This window comes from Heloderma suspectum, chromosome 3, assembly GCF_057233095.1.
Source record: "Heloderma suspectum isolate Gila_16-S chromosome 3, 16-S_ref, whole genome shotgun sequence".
In the NCBI taxonomy this organism is placed as follows: domain Eukaryota; kingdom Metazoa; phylum Chordata; class Lepidosauria; order Squamata; family Helodermatidae; genus Heloderma; species Heloderma suspectum.
In genome coordinates, this window is record NC_139460.1 from 292,642,556 (window position 1) to 292,668,587 (window position 26,032).

A 26,032-nucleotide genomic window follows, 5' to 3' on the forward strand; every position below is an offset into this window, starting at 1 on the left:
TTTGAAACTCAACATTAAAAAAACTAAGATCGTGGCATCTGGCCCCATCACTTCCTGGCATATAGAAGGGGAAGAAATGGAAGCAGTGACGGATTTAATTTTCTTGGGCTCCAAGATCACCGCAGACAGTGACTGTAGCCATGAAATTAAAAGACGCTTGCTCCTTGGGAGGAAAGCTATGGCAAACCTAGACAGCATAGTAAGAAGCAGAGACATCACCTTGCCAACAAAGGTCCGCATAATCAAAGCTATGGTTTTCCCAGTAGTAACGTATGGCTGTGAGAGCTGGACTATAAGGAAGGCTGAGCGCCGAAGAATTGGGGGCTTCAGCAAGTGGAATTTGCGTCTCCCTACTGCTGCCGGGAGCATTGCCTCCCAACCGAGGTGCCAATCCCAGTCCAGGCCTTAACCCTTTCCTCCCCCTCCTCATCTGCTTCTGGCAGTTCTTCAGCTACTGTGATCCTCCCAGAGAAGTATGCGGCTTTTCGGGATGTTTTCGACGAGGAGGCTGACCAGCTTCCCCTCCACCGCCCTTTTGACTGTGCCATTAACCTCATTCCTGGGGTGACCATCCCCACTGGCCGGCCATATTCGATGTCGGAGCCGGAACTTCGAGCTCTGCGTGAGTATTTGGACACAAACCTCAGACGTAGCTTCATTCACCCCTCCTCCTCTCCCGCCTGTGCCCCTACCATCTTTGTGACCAAGAAATCGGGAGAAGTCCACCCGGTGCATGATTACAGAGCGTTGAATTCGGTCTCGATCCCCGACAAGTACCCCCTCCCCCTCATACCTGAGATGCTGGAGCGTCTGGGGCGAGCCAAGATTTTCACAAAGTTGGACCTGCGTGGCGCCTACAATCTGATTCGCATCTGGGAGGGGGATGAGTGGAAGACCTGTTTCGACACCTGGAGCGTATGAATACCTAGTGATGCCGTTTGGGCTCACCTGCGCCCTCCTCCCCACGTTTTCACGTTTTATGAATGCCATCTTCCGGGACTATTTGGACACTTTCCTCATTGTGTATCTCGATGATTTACTTATATTTTCTGATGACCCCCACGCCCATCAGCACCATGTCTCCGCCGTCCTCCAGCGCCTCCGCAAGCACCATCTGTATGCCAAGCTGGAGAAATGTGTGTTTGACCTAACCTCTTTGGACTATCTCGGCTACATTATCTCAGCTGATGGTATCAGGATGGATCCTGCAAAGGTCCAGGCTGTCCTCTCCTGGCAGGCTCCATTCACCAAGAAGGACTTGCAACGTTTTCTGGGGTTTGCTAATTTTTACAGAAAGTTCCTGCCCAGCTTTGCTTGGCTGACATCTCCTCTCATGGACCTCCTTAAGGGCAGGAAATCTCCTTTTCATTGGACAGCATCTGCCCAGCAGGCTTTCGAGGAACTTAAGAAGCTTTTTAGTTCTGAGCCGATCCTGTTACATCCCGACCCAAGAAAGCCTTTTGTGGTGCAAACTGATGCCTCTGACTTTGCAGTGGGGGCGGTGCTTTTTCAGCCAGATCAGGCGGGCGGCGGGTTGCAACCCTGCGCCTACCACTCCAGGAAGCTGAACATGTCTGAGAGGAATTATACTATCTGGGAGAAGGAACTGTTGGCCATCAAGTCCGCTTTGGCGACCTGGTGTCATCTGCTGGAGGGGGCGCAGCACCCAGTCGAAGTTAGAACCGACCATCACAACCTGGAACATCTTCAGACAGCCCGTGCCTTAAACCAGAGGCAGATTAGGTGGTCGCTTTTTTTCCCCGGTTCCACCTTAAGATTTGCCATGTGAAGGCCTTCGACAACCTACAAGCAGATGCTCTGTCTCGTAAGCCGGACCTCCAGCCAGGGGATGAGGGAAATCCCCCCCTGATTCTTCCCCCCCACAGCCTGGCGGCAGCTGCGGTGCCTGGTTTACCATTCCGGCCGGGTCTATGTGCCTTCTAGATGCCTCCGCAAGAAGGTCCTCCATGAGTGCCACGACTCCCCCACCGCTGGGCATTTTGGCATCGCCAAGACCCTGCACGGAGTGACGCGGGATTTTTGGTGGCCTCGTGTGTGTCGGGACGTCAAGACCTATGTTGCCTCCTGCCCAACCTGCCAGTGGTGAAGGCCCCCTCAGGCAAGCCCACAGGCTTGCTTCACCCCCTGCCTACCCCCTCAGGACCTTGGAAACTGCTCTCCCTTGACTTCATCACTGACTTGCCTCCCTCACATGGTAAGACCACCATTCTGGTGGTGGTGGATTTGTTTTCTAAGATGGTCCATTTCATCCTCTGCTCTGGGTTGCCCACAGCCAGGGAGATGGCAGAGCTTTTTTTGGCGCATGTTTTCCGGCTCCACGGATGGCCCGAGGGTCTCATTTCGGATAGGGGGCCCCAATTCACTTCCCATTTCTGGAGGGAGCTACTTGGGCTTCTCCATGTGATGCTCCGTCTTTCCTCCACCCACCATCCACCGATGGACGGTCAGACCAAGCGCACCAACGTGACTCTGGAGCAATATCTGCGCTGTTACGTCAATTACCAGCAAGATGATTGGTTTTCCTTGCTGCCTCTCACAGAATTTGCTTATAACAATGCCTGCCATGCTTCCACCCGCCAAACTCCATTTTTTGCCAATTTTGGTTACCACCCCAAGGCTTTCCCGTCCACCCTAGCTCCCTCTTCGGTGCCAGAGGCCCATAAATTTTTAGAGGAGTTGTGAGTGGTACACCACCTCTTACGAGACTCCCTCAAGCAAGGCAAGACAGCCTACAAGGCCTCTGTGGACCGGCGTCGCCAGCCGGGTCCATCTCTGCAACTTGGGGACTGGGTTTGGTTGTCCACCCAATACCTCCCCTCTCACTCACCCGCAAGGAAGCTCGCGCCTCGCCTCATGGGGCCTTTCCAGATTACGGCCCAGATTAACCCTGTTGCTTTTTGCCTGGCTCTCCCCCCCCTCCATCAAGATCCACCCTGTTTTTCATCAGTCCTTGCTGTCCCCCCTGGTTTCTGGCAACCCTCATCGCTTGGTTGGCTCCCCCCCGCTGCCAGTGCTGGTGGAGGGGGAGGAGTTGAGGTCGCAGAGATTCTGGACTCCTGCCTTTCTCGTGGCTGCCTGCAATATCTAGTGGACTGGAAGGGGTACGGGCCAGATGAGCAATCCTGGGAACCCGCAGAAAATGTGCATGCTCCATTGCTGCTGAGGCGCTTCCACCAGCTGTACCCCCACAAACCCGGGGCCCCAGGGGAGGAGCACGAGGGGGGGCCTCATGGGTGCAGGGATGATGTCAAGGTGGAAACTGAGCTGATAGAACCCCAGTTCTGATTCTGAGGAGGATCAGCAATCCGTGGGAGAGGAGTCAGCTCATCCCTCACAGGCACAGCAGCTGGCAGAGATTCCTCCTGCTTGCATTCCTGAGATAGATAGTGACCCTGGCAGTGAGAGAGTACGGGAGAGGGGCTTGCTAGACGCTCGACGCAGACACAGGGAGTGACGAGTTATGGAGGGCGTGGAAAGGAGGCGTAGTGCCCGTTTGAGCGCAAGCAATGGCCGCGTCCCGTGGACCCAAGGGAAAGAGGGAGGATCTCTCCTTAGCCCATAAGTGACGAGCAATGGAGGGCACGGAAAGGAGGTGTAGAGCCCATTTGGCACGCAAGCAACGGTTGCGTACCATGGATCCAAGGAACTCTCCCTAGCCCATAAGTTCAGGGTCTGCAAGCGATTCTCCTTCAAAGGGGGACCAACTGCCTAACCTGGAGCATAGGCTACTCTGCTGTTCATTGCTTAGTCGCTGGTGATTAGCATCTGAAAGAGTCATTAAGTTGTAAAACGATTAAAGCCTTGAAAAGAATCCTTTTGTCTGTGTCTGGAGTTGGCTATTGGAGTAGACTGAAAGAGGCTGCTAGGGCACTCCTGACACTCTACTCAGAGGATGAGATGGCTAGATAGCATCACCGATGCAATGAATATGAACTTGAGCACACTCTGGGAGAGAGCGGAGGACAGGAAGGCCTGGCGTGCTATGGTCCATGGGGTCACGAAAAGTCAGACACGACTGAACGACTGAACAACAGCAACAAATCACTGTCTTCATTTCTAGTTAATGTTAAGTATATATATTGATTGCACAGTCCATAATCTGGCAACTGTTTTTTTCTTTATATATTTTCCTGCCCCATGAGGAAAGTTACATGACAGAAGTATCCTAAATAACATATTGCAAGGATGAGCCTGCCCTTTTATTAGTAGCATTGTAACAGCTTTCTTTTCTTAGCCAGTGTATATAATTAGAGAACATTAGATCCCTCCTGCATTTAGTTCAGTGTCCTGCTTCCTATCCTGGCAAACAAGATGCCTTTGGGAAGCCCACAAGCAGGAGCTTGAAGGCAACAGATCTCTTTGCTGTTGTTCGCCAGCATCAGATATTCAGTGCCATACTGTGTCTGAACACAGAGCTTCATAGAGCTGTCATGCTCAATAACCACTGATAGACCTTTTCAGCATTTCTCTGCATTCTTTTCTGCTTACCTTTATGACACACATTCTTCACCTATTAAACCCCCATATAAAATAGTTGTTTTATGTCAGTGGTCTGATTTATTATAACACAATGCAGCAACAGTCTTCCAAGAAAAAAAATCCCCTTAGAGCTGCACCAGTTACAAGAATTGCAGTGATGACTTTTGGCTTCCTTGGTCACATGAAACCCTGTTTGTAGTCTTCTTGTAAGGAAACATGAAGAGGAGTGGATTCCACACTGGAGAAACTGTCGCTTTCATTACCCAGTTTGCAAACTTCTTCATACGGTGGTGTCAGTAACAGCTCGTGCCAGAAAGAAGAAGTACAAGTCAGAATAAATTTTTAGTTGAGTTATTGGATAATCCATGATTGAAATGCAATCCTATGAAATAACTTTAGCATGTAATTATAGGGCATATTTGATGTCTAATAATATAATAGTAAAATCATGATTTGATATCAGCTTTGTGTTAAGCTGGTAGGACATCTTGAAGTCACTGCTGCTTCCTCTTTCCTAGTCCTCTTTAACCTTTATTTTAATGTAACATTGCACATATGATCTTTCTTACTCATATAGGTTAACTTTAGATTTTCCATGGCCTGAGTTCTGGATTGCTTACAATTTGACCCCCAGATTCATCTAGACTAAAGCAGCAATCCTATACCCACTTACCTGAACACAGTGGGACTTATTTCTGAGTAGACAAGCATAAAATTGTGCTGTAAGTCTTCGAGTTGTGTCTCGCTTTCATAGAAAAAGGCTATTACTGAAAGACCACCACTTCCTTCATACATCTATGGGGCTCAGAGGTTGTGCTCCATGTCTCTGTGCAGTTGTAGCACCTTGTTTGTGAAAGTCTCTCCCCAAAGAAGTTTGCCTGCTGCCATCTTTATTTTATTATCTGCACCAGAGGAAAACTGTGTTTGTTTGCCCATGCTTTTTAGGGCATATTATTTTATACTGGACTTCTGGCTGCCTGACAAATCTTTTTTTCTTAGATTTTATTGTATTTTAATGGGGGGTTTTAAATCTTGTAAGCCACTCCAACAGCAAAGGCTGAAGAGCAGCTAACCTGTGTTTAAATAAATAAATATATATATCAAATTGATTTGAAAAACTGAAGACAAAAGGAGAAGGGGACGGCAGAGGATGAGATGGCTAGATAGCATCACTGATGCAATGAATATGGACTTGAGCACGCTCCGGGAGAGAGCGCAGGACAGGAAGGCCTGGCGTGCTATGGTCCATGGGGTCACGAACAGTCAGACACGACTGAACGACTGAACAACAACAAAGGTGATTGGGCTATCTTCTCTCACCTCCACTTCTAGGTTATGAATGTGTCCCTTCTTAGTAAAACACCTGCCCATGGGTGTGTATTCCAAGTCTGTGTAGAGCTGATCTGAAATTACCTCATTTCATGTTTGTTTTTGTGACTGCTGAAGAGCACCTCCTGTTCTCAGCAATTTTGTGCATTAATTGTAATCATGTTGACATTGTTGAAATACTGTTTGTCAGTGCTTTTCTCCTCCCTTTCCTTTGCCCAAACTGTTTGCAACCTCAACATTTCCCACCAGTTCTATTGTGGAAGCCCACATGATTTTGCAGGTGACATCATATCTGAAATTATGGGTGTCTATGACATCGTCAGACAGGAAGGCCTGGTGTGCTGTGGTCCATGGGGTCACGAAGAGTTGGACACGACCTAACGACTGAACAATAACAACAACAATGACATCGTCAACAAAATTGTGTGGGTCACCAAAGCCAATGGTATTAGTTGGCAGTATGTGAGGACAAAAAAAGAAAAGAAATTGCACTGGGATGGACTGAACAAAACAGCACTGAAGTGCATTGAGACAGTGTTTGGCAAGGTGAGAATAGTTTTTCAGTAATCTGTTCAGCTGTGTTGATTATGCTACTTCTGAACCAAATACTGAAAATAGAAAATTCAATGCAGATCTAATTCTGTAGATGTTTTCTATAAACTAGGCCCTGTGTACAGTGCAAGTCTGTATAATCAAAGAAGGGGTTACATGATTTATTTTATATGCTTTTAATGTAATGTAACAAAACAACATATCATGAAATAGTTATTGGGGTACACAATAACTATTGTGTAGTTAGCAAGTTAGCAAGCAATGTCTACTGGAATGTGTGTGGTGTTGGAGCCTAGGGGCCTATCTATATTGTGCCCACCATCGCAATGAATTCAGTGTCCTGTCGGGTTAAATGCCCTTGCATTAAAATGTGATTATTCACACTCACGCATTTTCCCCATTGCAGTGCTTCATCGAATGCGCAAGCTCGGTTCACACTCAAGCGCTGTGCTGTTTTCCTGCGTGCGCTTGTCTGATCTCGGATGCTAGGTGGGGTTGGCCCCGGTCAGTAGTTGGATGGGCGACTGCCTGGGAATCAGGCTTCCTGCATTGAGCAGGGGGTTGTTCTATCCCTTCAAATGAGACTAAGTTTTGCCCCCTCCTATCCCCCACTCTGGATGTGTGTGTTTTTTAAATTAAGGTGTTATCCTCGCAGAATCGGGGCTTCTCCGCCATGTTTTTTTTCTAATTCAGGCATGATCTTCAAAGATTTGAAGTTGTGAAGCTTCACATGCCTGAACTAGAAAAAAAAACATGGAGGAGAAGCCCCAATTCTGCGAGAATAACGCCTTAATTTAAAAAAAAACCATCCTGAGCGGGGGATAGGAGGGGGTAAAACTTAATCTCATTTGAAGGGATAGAATAACCCCCTGCTCAGTGCAGGAAGCCTGATTCCCAGGCGGTTGCCCATCTAACTACTGACCGGCGCCGACCCCTCTTAGCTTCCGAGATCAGACAAGTACGCGCACATCCAGCCCTTCACTTGTTGCTGAGGAAACGGGGGCTGCTGAGGAAGCGATGCAATCAGTAGCTGGAAGAAGACATGGGGCCATCGAGAGCTGTGATTGGACAGGAGGGAAATACAAACACTGCCGCATATGGACAGGCGGGGGAGGGGACTACGACCGGATACAGTAGCGATGGCGGAAAATCAGAGCACATTAAGGAGAAATACTGGGATATTAGGGTATTGAAAGCGGGAGCACGGAAGTGGGAAATTCCGGTTCCAATTTGAGGCAGGTACTGCATAGTGTGAAAGGTGGGCGGTGAAACCTCATTGGAAGAGAAAAAAGGCGGTAAATGTAGATCCAGCCTAGGCTGAATAATAATTACTCCACCCTTTGCTATAAATTGTAAGCTGAAGGTTTGATTCCTTCCACATGATCCTTTCTTAGTATTAAGTCCTGTATCAGAGGCCCTTCTCTGGCTGCTTCCACCATATCAAGTATGGTGGCCATGTGTTTCACTTAACAGAGAACAGTCCTCTATTTGAAGATAGGTGTCCTCTTTTTGAAAGGCTCTCCAGTTGGAATTCAGTTTAAAGATAAACTGAACATAACCACTGTGTTCCTTACTACTGGTTATCATTCACTATAGCCTCTGTTTGTAAAAGCAAATTTCTCATAACTGTAATTTTATTTATTTATTTATTTATTGCATTTATACCCCGCCTTTCTCCCTCTCGCAAGGAACTCAAGGCGGCTTACATTATCCTCCTCCTCACCATTGTATCCTCACAACAACAACCCTGTGAGGTAGGTTGGGCTGAGAGTCTGTGACTGGCCCAAAGTCACCCAGTGAGCTTCCATGGCCAAGTGGGGACTAGAACCCGGATCTCCCGGCTCCCAGTCCGTCACTCTCACCACTACACTACACTGGCTCTCATACAGATTGCTTGCAATCTTGATAGTTGTGTAATGCAAAAAATGTTTTTTGTGTTAAGAGTAATTTGCACCATCCAAGAATTGTACTTGATTTATATTAGCTGGCAAAATAAAACCAAAGAACATGAAACAGTTACTAGTTCATCCTAAAAAAACCCATAAAAATATATTGTCAATAAGTTGTCTGGGTAGGGTTTCTTTCCTCTGCAGACATTACATTTGCTTTTGTGCAAGTCTTCCATGGAGCAACAAAGCCTATTACATCTTTATAATAGAAACAAGCTGCACTTCTGACAGAATAACTTTTATTCCCTAAATGCCTTTTTCTGATAAAGCTCAAGCATTACTCTTTTTAAAATGAACTTCTGACACAATTACAAGTCCTAGTTGGTTTACAAGCTGTTCAGTAATATACATGTATGCAATAAGAAGGGAACTATTGTTCATTCAGAAAAGGAAATGACTTCTGTACAATTCTCTGTTCTTAAATCATTCTGGTAGCTAGATCCCTAGGATCATACCTCAATGTTCAATTTTCAAAAATGTAGAGAACAGAATGATTTATAGTAAAGAACTCCCAGTGTTCTCTAGCAATCTCAGAACAAAATAAGCACCCAAGAATTTTTGCTACATTTAAGTGCTGCTTGGGTGGGTAACACAAGTAATCCAAATGTGGAAGGCTTCAAAATGATACAGCAGAACATGATTGTTAAAAAGCTCTCCAGTGCATTTTGAACCAATATGCTCTTCAAGGAAATCAGTTTTAAATATAATATTTAATTTTGTGATGCAGTGTGCGATCAACAACTTTGGCTTGCTGTGCTGATGTGCCCTTTTTCTCTTTCTTGACTTCAGCACCCCCACCCCACCCCATTCAGTTTTTCTCAGTCTAGTTCAGTGTTTGTAGCTATGATGTTTAAATAAAATGCAGCATTGATAATACTGTGTGAATGTTCTCATTTAGCAGCAAGTTGTTAGCATCATAGACTATGTGTGATTCCTGATCTCAGCAGAAACTAGATCACAGGTTTATTGTTAGAACAAATGCATACATTGAAGGGCTTGCAAAATGGTTTGGGCTATATTATGTGGATTTCCTGTTGGTTTACAATGGTGTTTCCTCATCTGTAGTTTCTGTGTTCTTATCCCTTCTTGTTTTGGCTACACATTTATGCAATGTGTTTAGGAGAGACTTTCTGAAGGATTTACAGAGGGCAAAATATATGAATGGATCTAGACATGCATTCAGCGAAGTCAACCATAAGGTGCCCTCTTTTATATAAAACAATGTATTTTGAGTTGAACACTCAAAAACATCCCTTGTTTGGCTCAGGGTGTAAGGAATTCTGGCAAAATGGAAAGGCACAAAGCAAATGAAGAATACACCAATAATGATGAAAACTTTGATATTCACAGTCTTTTGGTTTGTGTTTCCTGTATGTCTTGTTCTTTTATAGGATTTGTACAGTTCTTTTGTTATGAGCGTGTAGCATACAACTATGATGGCGAAGCTAACCCAGAAGATAAACTGGCAAACGTAGTTAACAATTTCATGCCATACTAATCCAAATTCAGATTTCAGGTCAGCACATTTCTTCACATTCTTTTGTGTTGGCTTCTTGTTTGTCAGAATCATGTTTGGAAGGGACAGAGAAAACATGAATATCCAGATAAGTACGGATAGAATCTTAGCTGCCAATACTTTGTCAGTGCTTGATGACTGGAAGGGTCTGGCAGTTTTCAAATAGCGATCAATAGTTATAAGGCCCAAGAAAATAATGCTGATGTACATGGTGAAATAAAATATGACCTGAGACACCTTGCAAACAAACCCTCTCAATTCCCAGGACACCAGTTTTGCATCGCTGAGAATTTTGAAAGGAAACGTTAGGATCATAAGGATGTCAGAAATGACTGTGTTCTTTAGAAAGACGATAAAATTAGACTTGCTGGAGATCTGGAAAAAGACTCCCATGGCCAGTCCATTCATAACCATGCCCACGAAGAAAATAATAGTGTACAACAAGGGAAAGAGAATTTGATTCATTCTGTTATCAGTGCTGCAGTTGCTGCTGTTTCCAGGAGGACTGTACTCGGCCTTCATTTGGGCTTTATCTTCTTCCTACCAAAACAAAATCAGCAGATCAGTCACAAATGCCTCCAAGGAGCCCAAGGAGTCCTCCAAGGAACCCAAGAAGTCCTCTAACGAACCCAAGAAGTTCTCCAAGGAGCCCAGGGTAGCATACATGATCCTCCTCTCCATTTTATCCTCACAACAACCCTGTAAGGTAGGTTAGGCTTAGAGTCAATGACAGGCCCAAAGTTACCCAGTGAGCTTCACGGCCATGTAGGGACTTGAATCTGAGTCTTCCCAGCCCCAGTCCAACACTCTGACCGCTACTCCACACTGGCTCTGTTTTAAGCTGTGTGTTTGTGGAAGACAGTGTTCCATTTGATGTGTAGTCAAACATTCCAAGAAATACTGTGGTGAAGTTAGTTTCTTTTTAATGAACTAATGACTTTCCCATGATAAATTGTGGAACTGTAACTTTAAGCAGGAGCTCCATCCAAGAGGAAGCACAGATTTTACTGTTAGTTCCTGATATGTCTTGAAGACCTGGCAAAAACAGTTGCAGATCCATTATTAAGTCCATTGTGTGTTACAATAGCTAGGTGGTGATGTAAGTCACGTGAGCCAATATTAATTTAGGGGGGTTGGTTTTACTGGGTTTTACTTCGTTTCTTCTGCAAGTCTTAGTGCAAATGTCACACAAGACCGCTGTGAAGAATTTTGTAGGCTAGCCAGCTTTTTTGTACGTTGGTGGTGCCACCTTGTGGTTGACTAAACAGGACATAGAAGTCTTGGACAAGAGTGCTGTCCCAGCTTCCCTGGTTTGTAATTTTATAGGGTAATTTTTCAGGGAAAATTCAGGTTGCAGGGAATTTTTCTCATGGGGGAGAATTTGCTTCTGAATGCAGCTTAGGGGCCGGCTGGGTATTACATAGTCCAGTGATGATTCTGGGTCTTGGATTTATGTTCTGCCTGTTTTGCTCATGAGCTTCTCCCCATGCTTTAGTTTGTTGCCTTTAAGCATTAAGTTTACTACTGTAATCTAATGGCTTTGCCTGGTTGTGGGTCGGGGTGCTGAGAGGGAAAACTGCTTTATCCTCTGCAGCTCTTCAAAGTAATAGCAGTTTTGCCTTGAGACATGTGAGTGCTTGCCATAGGCCACATTATTTCTCACATTGGTCCAAAACCTCTCTTACCTAAACTCCAGCTGCTCAAACAGAAGTTAGCAAAAGTGAAAAGATCAGGCAGTGCCTGGCACTGTAAATTCCTTAATGCTTGTGCAAGTCTTTTATCAGTGCTCCTGGACTTTAGCCTTTAGCACCAGGAGGGCAGCTATCTTGCTAACAAAGGACAGACATGCCATTAAGGAGACAACCCTTCCCTGTATCCCACACAAATACAAATTTATCATTGCTACTCTTACTCTGTTGGAATCTGGTCACTGGCAATTGCTTATAAAGCAGTGGAAGAGGAATTTAATACAGACCATAGGCAGGCTGAACCTCACCCCACCTGAGTTCCTACCACCACTTCTTCCCAACTATTTGGTTCTGAGACTGGAAATAACCTCTGCTAGGGGAAAAATACACGAGGCAAAGTGGTTTCTTGGAGTGGGGATGGGGTGCATGGGCTCTGGAAAGGTTTAGCACCCACACTTACCATCCTTTAAATTACCCAGTCCCCACACTTTATAGGAAATCAGCATGACATAGGTCTTACAGCCTTAACAGCTACTCTACCTTGCCCCTCACTAACACAATATTTCAGTTTGTTTTATTTCATCAGTTCCTGGGGAAAAAAAATCCAGTTTCTCCCTCTTCTGTGAAGATGTGACAAGAAATCCAGCTCATTGCTGTGTGTTCAATAGAAGATGGGTTCAAACTGCAAAAAATGTTATTGCATAACTCCTACCCATCCAGCTATGGAAAGCCATCCAATATGTCAATTTGTCAATCTAATCTGAGCTTAATTTTACATCTTTGCAATCCAGTGGGTCAGTGGACATAAAGCATGGCCAGTGTCAAGGACCACAGACTCAAGATTCTAACTGAAATAAATCAGTCAGTTTTATTGTAACATAAAGCTTCATTCAGAAGATAATATGATCTTCATATAGAAAAATAATATTATGAACTTGAAGAACATAGTAACATAAGTATTTAGAAAAGTAATGTCAATGTTTAAGAATGGCAAAAGAATGGCATTGGAATTGCACTGACAAAGCAATTTAAACAGTACTCCTAAGCTGTATCTCGATCCTAAAAAATATCCCTCCAGCCTATGTCATAGTTTTCCAGGCTATTTTAGAGTATTCCACAATGATAGGCAAAATTCATGTCTACCAATACAATACAGTGGGTCCAAAGAGGAAGGGAAAGGGAAAATAAGTACTTTTCCAAATCTGTACTAATTTAATCTCAAGTCATTTAGGCTGCAATCCTATACCTGCTTACCTGGGAGTAAACATCTTCATCATTATTAAAAATATTTCTTGGCCATCTTTCAGGGCAGGAACCCTCCCAAGATGGCGTACAACAATAAAACACGTAATAAAACTGATATGGTATTAAAAACAAGAAAACATGATAAAACAGTAATAACACAATAAAAATGGCAATAAAAACAGCAAACGTATTAGGGGAAGGCCAAAGTAAAATAGTATGTTTTCAGGGTCTTTTTAAAAGCCTGCAATGATACGACCTGGTGGACCCCCAAGAAAATCAATGGAACTGACTCCTGAGTAGACATGTATAGGAGTGAAGTATTAATCACTCACTTTAAACCACCAGATGAACGATTTACATTATATTCTAAGGGAGGTGGAAGAGAGAATTAAAAGCCATCTAGTATCTATGGAAGGATCCACCAAAGTTGTAACGAACAGCATGTAGCTCAGAAAAAAATCTAAATGACATTTTGATGAAGATGTCAAAATATTATAAAGAGAGTATCTCAGTGCAGCTGCACTGTCAGTCTGACACACTAGCTTTATTACAACATATAATCAGTGCACCTTTCCAAGGTGCAAAATGAGAAACTGTATGGGTATCTAAACTATCTTACGATTAAATGAAACTTAGTTTTAAAGAAATTCAACGTTGAAGAAGGAAAGAGCAGAGATGTAGCACTAAGCATGCTTTTAATAGATACAGACTGTATAAAAGAGAATGTGCCTTTGTATTTTTCTTTTTGTCTACCTATATTCCCTAAATATATAATCATTTGGAATAGTTTATATCTATTTTCCATGGTAAGTGGAAGTAAAAAATACGCTAATATTCATATTTAATACACTTTGCTTTGATAATCTTAGAGCTGTTAGTTGCATTCCACTTCATAGGAAAATTTGCCATCATAGCATTGTAGGTAGGATGTCTTTTTAGACATTGCAGAGCTAATAAATAAATGAATAAATGAATGAATGATTGTATCAAACAAATTAGGAAAATGAATTTCAGTGTGCCCATTGAAACATAACTTCTAGCAATCATAAATAATTGGATACTATACAGAATGCAATGCAAACTAACATTACAAATGAAATGAATATAAAGTTACCTTAATCAGCTGTAGAAAACAGAGTACTTGGCTTTTCCTGCATTGGAAGAAGGTTACATTTGCTGGCAGTGAAAGTGTGTTCTTCTGTGATCTATTTTCTTCTCTTTTTGTCTAGGTATGACTGATTGTCATTAGGTAATATACATTTAGTAGTCTCTCATCAGCAAAAATCCTTGTCCTGTACAGCAGCAGCTGAAGCGAGTGAGTCAGGACAAACAAGAGGAAGTGGTGGGCTTAGTTCTTAGGATGCCCTCTGATTTTAAGCAGCTGGAATGAAGTCAGTTTCAAATTCTGGGTGGCAGCTTCAGTTTCTCTACTTTGAACTCTTCTGAAAGGAAGAATAATAATCTTTGATTAAGAAAAATAAAAAAGACATCTTAGACTACAAAGCAGTAATGTAATTATTACAGGATAGACACAGAGAAGTCTATGAGTCTCTTCTAGGACACTTCTGGCATAAGCTTTAATAGATTCTGGCACTCATCTGATGCAAATCAGTTAAGTAACTGTTCTGCTGAACAATAATATAACTTAAAAGCTTTTTGGGAGGAACTAGGTTATGTAATTCAACCAGATTAATATAATAAATGGCTTTCTGGTTTGTAGATAAGATCATATCCCTTTCAGAATAGATCCTGTACAGTACTCTTTTTGCAACAGTTGCTAAGTGGCAATTTTTATGAGTTAAAAGTAAAAAGACTGTATTTGTGTTAACTTACCAATCCCATGCAAACTGAACAATATTACTGTTGATCAGCACTGTGCAGAAACTAAAGCTCATAATGCTTTAACATGCCCAGTAGCAATTTATAAAATTATTGAGTCATGGAACTAGAGGAAACTGATCTCGTCTTCCATCATACTCCTTCCCCAGACTGGTGCCCTCAAGGTGTTTTGGACGATAACTGCCTTCGTCCCTGACCCTCTGACTGGGGCTGATGGAAGTTGTAGTCCCAAAATATATCTCTGGGTGAAGTGTAACCTCAGACAATGCATTTCTTAAGAACATAAGAAGAGCTTTGCTGGATCAGATCAAGAGTGTATCTAATTCAACACACTGTTTCCAAAAAATGGCTAACCAGAAGCTTCTAGGAAGCTCTGAAGCAAGCCTTGAAGGCAGTAACCATCCCCTGATATTTTTTCTCTCCAGAAAATTGTATCTAGAAGAATAATGTCCCTGATCATAGGGGTTCCAAAAATCCAGTTGTGGCTGTATGATAGCCCTATTCTCCATAAAGTTCTCTAATCAAACCCTTTTTAAACCCTCTAAGCCAGCAGCCAGTGCCACATCTTGTGTCAGTGAATTCCCTAAATTAATAATGCCTTGTGTGAAGAAGTACTTTCTTTTGTCTTAATCTGTCTGTCAAGTTTATTGGATGTCTCTGAGTTCCTGTTTTATGAAAGAGGGAGGAAAGGTTTTCTCTCTCCACATCATGCATAATTCAATAAGCCTCTATCAAGTCCTTCCTTAGTTGACTTTCCCCCCCTAAAATGAAAAAGCCCCAAAATGTTTTCGCCTTTTCTCATAGAAAATGTGCTCCAAACCCTGGATCGTTTTGGTTGTCCCTTGTGGCACATCTCTATGATATCTTGACTGAGATGGGGCTATGAGAACTGTACACAGTATTCCAGATGTGACCACACCATAAATTTGAATGAGGGCATTATGATACTGTCAGTTTTATCGTCAGTACTTTCCCTAAAAACTCCTAGCATGGAATTTTCCTATTTTCAATATCTTAACACAATTAATGGATTCCTTTATTGAACTATCCACCACAACCCCAATATCGTGTGGAAATGCTGTGGACATTATATACCTTGACTTCAGCAAAGCTTTTGACAAAATGGCCCATGATATCCTGATGAGCAAACTAGCTCAATGTGGGCTAGATGAAACAACTGTCAGGTGGCTCCACAGTTGGCTACAGGATCATTCTCAAAGAGTGCTTATCAATGGGATCTTCTCAAACTGGGGAGAGGTAACGAGTGGGATGCTGTAGGGCTCAGTCCTGGGCCCAGTGCTCTTCAACATTTGTACTAATGACTTGGATGAGGAGGTGCAGGGAACGCTGATCAAATTTGCACAATTGACACAAATGACACAAAATTGGGTGGGATAGCTAATACCCTGGAAAACAGAAACAAAATTCAAAGTGATCTTGATAGGCTGGAGCGCTGGGCAGAAAACAACAGAATGAAATTTAATAGGGACAAATGCCAAGTTCTGCACCTAGGAAAAAGAAACCAAATGCACAGTTACAAGATGGGGGATACTTGGCTCAACAATACTGCAAGCAAGAAGGATCTTGGAATTGTTGTCGATCACAAGCTGAATATGAGCCAACAATGTGATGTGGCTGCAAAAAAGGCAAATGCTATTTTGGGCTGCATTAATAGAAGTATAGCTTCCAAATCCCGGGAAGTACTAGTTCCCCTCTACTCAGCACTGGTTAGGCTTCATCTGGAGTACTATGTCCAGTTCTGGGCACCACACTTTAAGAAGGATGCAGACAAACTGGAGAGGGTACAGAGGAGGGCAACGAGGATGATCAAGAGACTGGAAACAAAGTCCTATAAGCAGAGACTGAAAGAACTGGGCATGTTTAGCCTTGAGAAGAGAAGACTGAGGGGAGATATGATAGCACTTTTCAAGTATGTCAAAGGTTGTCACAGAGAGAAAGGCTAGGATCTCTTCTCGATCAGTCCAGAGTGCAGGACACAGAATAATGGGCTCAAGTTACAGGAAGCCAGATTCCAGCTGAACATCAGGAAAAACCTCCTGACTGTTAGAGCAATACAACAGTGGAACCTATTCCCTAGGGAGGTAGTGGGCTCTCCCACACTGGAGGCATTCAAGATGGAGCTTGACAGCCATCTGTCAGGGATGCTCTGACTTGGATTCCTGCATTGAGCAGGGGGTTGGACTGGATGGTCTTATAGGCCCCTTCAAACCCTACTATTCTGTGATTTTATTATCTTTTATCTGGTTAGTCATTGCCAGTTCAGGCCGTCATGAGTGTGTCTAAGAAGGTAGGATTGTTTGTCCCAGCGTACATCAGTGTATACTTATTTACACCGAGCCTCAGTTGTCATTTAGTTGCCCCTTCTCCCAGTTCTGAAATAATCTTTTGGAGCTTTCCCAGAGTGCTTGCATTTTTCACCATCCTGAAAAATGTGATGTCATGCACAATCATGGACACCTCACTTGCTCACCCCTAAATCCAAATAATATATGAACAAGTTAGATAGTTAGATAGCAAGTTAGATAATATATCCTTGGGGACCCCACTATATACTTCCCTCCATTGCATGAACTGCTTGTTTATTCCTACCCTCTTCCATAGTCATGGTGCCACCACTAAAAAGGACCTGTCCCTTTTACCTGCCTGCTCAATGTCATGTATGCATAGGACAGTCAGAAGACCTCTGAGGCTGATCTCAAAGACCAGAGAGGTACAAGTGGGAGCACGTGGTTCCTGAGGTAATATGGTCTTCTGCTGTTCAAGGCTTGAAAGACCAATGCCAGCACATGAAATTCAGTTTAAAAACAAATAGGCAACCAGTGCAGATGGAGTAAGACAAGGGATATATGGTTTAAAGGATTTATGCTTTCTGAGCATCAGAGAATTATCTGGCAGCAGTATTTGCACTAATTAGATTTTCCCAGCAGTTTTTAGAGGCAGCCCCACATAGAAGGCATTGGAGCAATCCATTCTGGAAGTAACTAAGACATAGATAAGTAACTCAGGCCAGGTCTGTCATCTTCAGACATATATATTTAACTCCTCATCACTGCCACCATTTGTACAGCCGAGTGATGGGTTGAGAGGTATCCCCAAGCTGTGTAACTGCTTCAGGGGGCTGCAGCTTTGTCCAGAAACCACATTGAATGTCCTCTCACAGACCATTAGAACATCTAGTAAACAGTACTCCCATCTTATCTGGATTAAGCTTCAGTTTGTTCACCCATCCTGAACTGATTTCAAGCAATGTTTCCACCATCTCTCTGGGATCAGAGGATAGAAAGGAGAAGTCCAGCTGTATAGGAGATGAGATGGTACCTCGTAGAACCCCCAAAGCCACAGGATAGAAGGTAGACTCTCAGCACTACTTTCAGGAATCAGTACTCAAGGAACCAGCAAAACTACTGCAAAACAGTGCATTCTAATCCAAGCCATATAAAGTGTTCCAGAAGGATTGTTGTTGTTGTTCAGTCGTTCAGTCGTGTCCGATACCTGATAGTATCAAAAGCTGCAGAGAGTTCCAGTCAGAGCCAATGTCGCCCTGGCAGCGTTCCACTGAGGCTCCGCAGGATGCTATCTCAAACAGCTTTTAAAAGGTTGCAAAACCTTTTTATCTTCCTCTGGAACTAAGAGGGGAAGCAAGGGTACCATCTGGATGAAATCTTGGAAGAGTAGCTCATTTTGTGAAGCAGCAGAAGGACTGGGCTCCAAGGTTAGTTTTCCGGAGCAAAGACATTGACTCAAAGCTGTTTTGAAACTCCTATCTAATTTGGAACTCGTCAGCCCTGTGTTCTCCTAATGTAGATTTTTAGTGTTTATGGATTAGAGAATACCAACAATACTTGAGGACCTGCAAAATTTGTTTAAGGAGAAGGATGGCAACTTCAAAGGAAAGGAAAAAAGGAACTGGACCACCGCCGACACCCCCCCTACACACACCTCCCTTGGCAAAGTCTTCTAGAAGTGATGGAAACATAAAGGAGCTGCTTGCTTTGATAAAAACTTTGTCTCTTCAACTTTTAGAATAGACTAAGTGATTGGATACAATCCAAGATTCTGTTGCCATCCTTCAGGGGGCTGTGGACCTACTTCTCTGCAAAAAACGGAGGTGAAAGTTAATGACCTGCAAGATCGTGTATCAGCTCAAGCAATTATAATGAAAACTTCTTATAATAGTCTGTCTACTAGAATCTCACAACTGGAAGCATTTACACAAAGAGTGAACCTACGCATTATTGGCATCAAAGAATTACCCACTGATGTAAGCCTGTCTAAATTCTTGGATAAATTCCTGCATGAATTACTTGCTTTGCCATCTGATTATTTACTTGACATTGAGCATGCATTCTGTGTTCCAAGTCTGGTGCGTAGCGTTAAAGGGACTGCTGTTACTTTTATAGTTCAGTTTGCAAGAGTTTCTACAAAAAATTACATCCTGCGCTTGGCAAGAGGGAGGGCAGATCTTCTTTGGGGGCCAAAACAAGATAAAGTTATGCTATTTCTGGATTACACTAAAGAAATTGCTGATAAAAGAAGGCAATTCACTAAGGTGAGAAATCAGGCAAGACAAGTGAATTTACAATATCACATAAAATACCCTGCCACATTTTGCATTCTCGTTGAAGGCCAGATGAAAAAGTTTTTAAATCATGAAATGGCGGAAGCTTGGCTTATTGGTAAAGCACGGGAGACATCTTCAGTCCCATGAGCTGGGAATGTATAAACAATTCCCGCCTGTCGGTTTGTTTGGGTTATAAGATCCAGGCAGTATGCCAGAGATGATTGTTTACATATATCCTTTTTTTCCCCCTTCCATTTTCTCTTAACTCCTTTTTTTATATATATATCTAATAGACATGATATACTGTATATAAAATTCTGGTTTGAGGGTGTATTGAAATGTACACACTCATATATATACTTAGAAATGATATTATCTAAAATATAGATAGTATAAAATATACTAGTGATTGTTGTTGATTTTTTTCTTTTATCCTTAATAATTTTATTCTTTTCCTTTTAATTATTATGACTATTATTATTATTTTGAGACTATGATTAGTAATATTCCTGGTTGGTTGATTTTAGCTTTATTATTATATGTTAGCTGAAAAGCATTTTATGGCTAGGGGAAAATTTATAGCCTGTTTCTTTGCTATAAATCTGAGGATATGTTACTGAAATAAGATGGATTACCTAGGCTGTACTGAATTGTAATATTGGCAATGGTATAATCTTAGATAGAGTGATACTTGAAGTTTATGTGTAATATGTAACTTTTCTTTTTTTTATTTATTAAATTTATTAATCGCCCATCTGGCCGGTCACCCAGCCACTCTGGGCGATGTACAACAATAAAAACAGTTCATACAATAAAATTCAACATTAAAAATATAACATTTCTAAAATTACCCTAGCCCACCCCAAATGCCTGCCTGAACAACCACGTTTTTAGTGAGTGGCGGAAGCTCATTAAAGAGGGGGCATGGTGGAGTTCCCTAGGGAGGGAGTTCCACAGAGTGGGGGCCACCATAGAGAAGGCTTTCTCCCTCGTCCTCACCAGCCTAGCTGTCCTGGCTAATGGGACAGAGAGAAGGCCATCCAAGGCTGATCTTGTTGAGCAGCCTATCTGGTGTTGCTGGAGGCGCTCCTTGAGTTAGGCTGGGCTGGAACTGCATAGGGTTTTAAAGGTCAGAACCAACACCTTGAATTTGGCCCGGAAAACAACTGGTAGCCAGTGCAGCTCCTTCAGCACTGGAGGGATGTGATCTCGCCGGCAGCTGCCTTTAATCAGGCGAGGTGCCATGTTCTGTACCAGCTGCAGCTTCCGAACAGTCTTCAAGGGTAACCCCACATAGAGCACATTACAGTAGTCTAAACTAGAGGAGACCAGGGCATGTACTACTGATGGGAGCAGATGGTCGGGAAGGTAGGGGCGCAGCCGCCGTATCAGATGGAGTTGGTATAGCGCTGTCCAGCTCACAGCTGACACCTGAGCCTCCATGGACAGCTGGGAGTCTAAGATGACCCCCAAGCTGCGGACCTGGTCTTTCAAGGGTAACCGTACCCCATTCAACACCAGGTCAGCATCCCCCAACCTCCTCTTGTCTCCCACCAAAAGTACCTCAGTCTTGTCAGGGTTCAGCTTCAGCTTGTTCCTCCCCATCCAGCCACTCACCGTCTCCAGACATTTGGACAGGGATTCTATGGCCAACCTTGGTAAAGATTTGAATGAGAGGTAGAGCTGCATGTCATCCAGATATGGATGACATCACAGCCCAAACCTCTGATGATAGCCCCCAGCAGCTTCACATAGATGTTAAATAACATCGGGGAGAGGATGGAACCCTGTGGCGCCCCACAAGTGAGCAGCCATGGGTTCAAAACCTCCTCTCCCAGTGCCTGCTGTCTGGTACCTGCTGGAGAAGAAGGACTGGAACCACCGTAATACGGTGTCTCCAATGCCCAACCCCTCCAGGTGGTCCAGGAGGATACCGTGGTCAATGGTATCAAACGCCGCTGAGAGGTCAAGGAGAACAAGGAAGGAGCATTCACCCCTATCTAGAGCCCTTTTATCTTTTTCCTTCTCTTTCCTTTTTATATTTTCTTTTTTGCTTTTCTGGTTGTTGCTGTGTCCTCAAGAATACTGTAATGTTGAAAACTGTAGATGGTGATTATGTTGTTGGTATTCTTTATTTCATTTATAAAGATAAAAAGTAGAATAAAAATTAAGTAAAAAAGAAAGCTGCAGAGAGGTTGAGGAAAATCAATAGGGTCATACTCCTCTTGTCCATCTCTCATCATATGTCATTCACCAGGGTGACCAGGGCAATTTCTGTTCCAAAACCAGGTCTAAACCAGACTCAGAAGGATCCAAATAATCACTTTCATCCAGGAATGCCTGGCTTTAATATGCCACTACATGATTGAGCACCTTGCTCCCAAATGGCAGATTTGACACAGGCTAGTTAAGCTTGCTAGGATCTAAATTTGATTATTTTCAGGAGGGACCGGACCACTAGCACCTCTAGAGGTGCCAGTACTACAACTTCCCTCAGTGACACATTAGTGTCAGGAGCGCCCTAGCTGCCTCTTGCAGTCCCCACCAATAGCCAACTCAGGACACAGACGATGAGGATTCTTTCCGAGGCTTTATTCCTTTATTAATTTATGACTCTTTCAGATACTAATCACTAGCGACTAAGCAAGGAACAGCACTGGGGAAAGATAGCAGAGTAGCCTAAGCTCCAGGTAAGGCAGTTGATCCCCGTTTGAAGGGGAACCATGGGAAGACTCTGAACTTATGGGCTATGGAGAGATCCTCCCTCTTTCCCTTAGGTCCGCGGGACGCGACCGTTGTTTGAGTGCCAAATGAGCGGTACGCCTCCTTTCGGCGCCCTCCATCTGTTGTCACTTCCTGCGTCTGCGCCGAGCGTCCAGCAAGCCGCCCTCCAGCGCTCTCTCACTGTCAGGGTCACTATCTATCCCAGGAATGCTGGCAGGAGGAATCTCTGCCAGCTGCTGTGCTTGTGAGAGATGAGTGAGCTCCTCTCCCATGGATTGCTGTTCTTCCTCAGAATCAGAACTGCTCTGGGGCTCTATGGGCTTAGTTTCCACCCTGACAATTAGCTAGAGACTCTAACAGACCTGGTCTGGCAGCCTAATCAAGCATGCAGGTCTCACTTCTCCAGGCAGCTTGTCCACACTCTCAGAGCAGACAAACTGAAAGGTATCCATCAATATGACTACATGGGCCTCAACTACAGCCATCTCTGATTCTGTGAGAAGCTTTATCTTCAAAATGTTTAGCAAATCAGTTACAGTTACTGAGGGTTCCACAATCCCCCTTGCAGGCCAAGGTGTAAGAGGCCTCTAACCACCTGGAACAGCTCTGCTTTCTGACACATTAAACAAATGCAAGTCGCTTAGCTCCAGAACTTTATATCTTGTTGCCGCTATTTTACTTAGTTCTTTGGATGCCTTCCCTGAAAAAAACAGTTCATATTTGTCCAACATCTTCTGCAGTGCAGACTAACAGAGAAACTTCATTCAGCTTCTCTGCATCCCCCATTCGCCTTATGTGTCCATTCATACATTTGTCTCTAAAGGTTTGACTGCCTCCCTGGTTGGCTTTTTGTATTTTTAAGAAACGTTTGTTGTCCTTGTGTGCCTCTGTTTTTGTTTAGACAAGTGTTGAGCTTTTTAGAGGAAGCCTTATTGTATTTTTTAGTTTCCTTAACTGTATGTTAACCACACTGGTATCCTCTTGGGCTTGTTTGTATCTTTCTAAATTTGTTACATGCCTTCTATTTGTGTCTCTGTTACCATGGTTTTAAATAATCTCCAAGCATCCTAAAGAGATTTGATCCTTCTCACTTTCTCTTTCAGCTTCCTTGCAAATAACCCTCTCATTTTTGTGAAATTTCTTTTGAAATTAAATGTGACTATGTTGGACTTTCAGAGCAACTTCCCACTTACGTATATGTTCAGTTTGATAGCAGTATGGTTAATTTCATGTATTGAATAGAATGGAGATAAAAGTGAAGTAACTTATAAAAATAATAGAGGCCAGAGGTTGTAAGGAAATGTGAAAATAGTGTGCATTTGTGTGTGCTTGTGTATGTACATACATATGCTACCTTTATATCTTGTCAGTAAGATTTGTGGGTTTTTTTTAATGTAAGCTCTATTTTTCATCATGTTAAGTTAAGCTATACTCTACTGATATAGTCTGCACAAAAGTAGTAGGACTCTGTGTGTGTGTGAGAGAGAGAGAGAGAGAAAGAGAGAGAGAGAGAGAGTGTGTTCTGGAGGACTGTATAGCCGAAAAGAGTGAGAAGTTAAGGAAAAGGAGAAGACAGAGACTTCCTTGACAGCTAAATGTTAAACTGCTAGGAAGCTAATAACATAGGAAGCATCTGAAAAAAACAAAATAATTTTAGGGGATTCATTCTGTTATGCAGCTTACAACTTAGCTATAGTATATTCTGTGTGTGTGTGTGTGTGTGTGTGTGTGTGAAGAAAGAGAGAGAGAGAGAGAGAGAGAGAGAGAGAGATTATCTGAATTCTGGGCTTTATTTAGATAGACTGTTGCTGTTCCTTCTCCGAAGGAAGGCACTTTGATCCTGCAGAAACTTCTGCCACCATAATAGGGAAGGACGTGATTTTTGCCTGTTCCCCTCCCTCCTGCAGCCCCCGTGCCACCTCCTATCTTATTCCAAAGGGCCCGCCAGTGCTGTGGAGCAGATTTGGGAGGGCATGGGGAGCTGCTGAGGGGAAGGGGAATTACCAAAATTTGTTTTCCTCCCTGTCCTACTGATGAAATCCCCCACTGAATCAAATACATTTTTGTCAGCAGAGGAATACCAGTTGGATAAAACTCAAAATAAGTATTTAAAAGTATTTAAAACAGGGGTGGGTGGCCTCTAAGACTGCATTACCACCACTGGACCTCACCCGGGGCTGTACTGCTGCCCCTGTTGCTGCTGTGCTTCCTAAATTTGGAAAAGCACAAACCATGGCTTTTCACTTTTAAAAGGAGCCTTCTTTTTACTGTTGCCAGTGCTGAATTTTGGGAGCACCTCAGCTGCACCTGACCAGGGTATGTGTGCAAAAAAAGGTCAGGGGCCTCACATGCAGCTCACGACCTGTGTGTTACCCATCTCTGAGTTAAAAGGTAAGCACTGTGGTTGCTTAAAATAGTCCTACTTGCAAAAGTCATCTCATCTTACTATCTTATCCTCATAACTCAGATTGTTACTGATTTCTTGTGTTCTTTGATTGAAAGGATGAATCTTCAAGTCATGAATGTAACCAGCGCATGATTCTTCTTTATGGTGTTGGCAAGGAACGTGAAGAGGCAAGGCATCAACTGAAGAAGATTACCAAAGATATCTTGAAAATCCTAAATAAGAAAAGCAGTACCGAAATGAGTGGTAATTATCTGACTGCTCCTTGCTGAGCTTTCAATGGCGTGTAATGCAGAAAAGTGTAAAGAAAGTTAAGGGAGGCCCAGTTCTCAACGTTGCAGAATTCTCTCATGTTTGAGTTATACTGTTCGAGGCAGCCAAATAATTTCTGTTTATCATAAAGCATGAAATACAAACTAATTATAGCAGATTTATGGCTGTCTTTCACGACAAATTAAACAACTTAAGTATGTATTGTATATAAACAGCCTTTGTGATAAGAATACATACTCCCGCAATGAAGCCATGTGTATGAAGGCCATTAGAAGAAGAACAATAATTGATGTAATATTTTTTTAAATTGTTGAGATAATTTCTGTCTCTTAAAAATGCTGTAATAAACAGATGTCTTTCCAGTTTTCCTATGCAAGGTTGCATGCAATTAAATTTGACATTTTTCATTCTCAAATCACCCAAATTTGTTGGATTAGACTTTGCCATAAACTGTGCTTTTGAAATAATGATTCTGAAGTGTATAAGCTGCTTTTAAACAAAAATATAACAATTGTAAAAACAATGTTTTAGCTGGAGATGAAGGGCAGAAAGTCAGAAAGAACAAGCAAGAAGCATTTCCAACTTTAGAGACTGTGTTTACAAAACTGCAGCAGCTCTCATACTTTGATCAACATCAAGTGACATGTCAGGTACTTTTAATGATAGAAATTGCAATATTTTCAATTTCTGTGTTTAATTCTAAGCCTCTAGCATAATAGAATATGTATGTGGGCAGGACAAAATTGGGAGGGGGAAAGGAAGGAAAACTAGCTGTTATGGAAGATGTTTCTTAATGAAGTTTCAGGCAAGGATTTATGAAAGTGCAGGATTAACAGACAGAAGAGAGGAAACATTTTTGTATCGTTACAGAAAAGGCATTCCCAAAGAAATGGGTTGTGATTTGAGGTGGGTGGGTGGAAAGAAGGGAGAGTGTGATCACACTTGAAATGCTGTGTACAGTTGTAATCACTGCACCTAAAAATGGATATTGTAGAGTCAGGAAAGGTGCAGAAAAGGGCAACTAAAATGATCAAGGGGCTGGAGTACTCCCCTATGAGGAAAGGTTACAATATCTGGAACTGTTTCGCATAGAAAAAGGGTGAGAAAGGGGAGACATGATAGATGTGAACAGAATTATGCATGGTATGGAGAAGGTGGACAGAGAGACATTTTTCTCACTCTCTCAAAATACTTGAACCCAAGGTCATCTAATGAAGCTGATAGGTGGGAGATTTAGGACAGATAAAAAGAAGTACTTCTTTACACAGTGACCTGGTTCACATGTAATGGCAAGCCACCATGGGTGAATTTCCTTGTGGGACATGCGTCTGCATTTTTAAAATACAAGCTGTGGAGTGGGGGGGCATGCCGCAGCTTGTCGGTATATAAGAACCCAGTGAGGATGGGTTCTTGGGGTGGTTAACAAGCTAC

At 42.9% G+C, this 26,032-nt stretch overlaps 2 protein-coding genes across 2 annotated transcripts in view; one reads left to right on the forward strand and one right to left on the reverse strand.

Annotated features, from left to right (window-relative positions):
* Positions 1-26,032, forward strand: part of MED12L (mediator complex subunit 12L) — a 262,912-nt gene that overhangs the window by 160,809 nt on the left and 76,071 nt on the right. The window contains exons 16-17 of the mRNA XM_084847292.1: positions 24,427-24,574; positions 25,133-25,251. Of these exons, the coding sequence (XP_084703418.1) occupies positions 24,427-24,574; positions 25,133-25,251 (267 nt within the window). The remainder of the gene's footprint in view (positions 1-24,426; positions 24,575-25,132; positions 25,252-26,032) is intronic.
* On the reverse strand, positions 8,007-10,368 carry P2RY12 (purinergic receptor P2Y12). Its single transcript, XM_084847291.1, has one exon. The coding sequence runs from the start codon at positions 10,366-10,368 to the stop codon at positions 9,370-9,372; it is 999 nt and encodes a 332-aa protein (XP_084703417.1). The 3' UTR covers positions 8,007-9,369.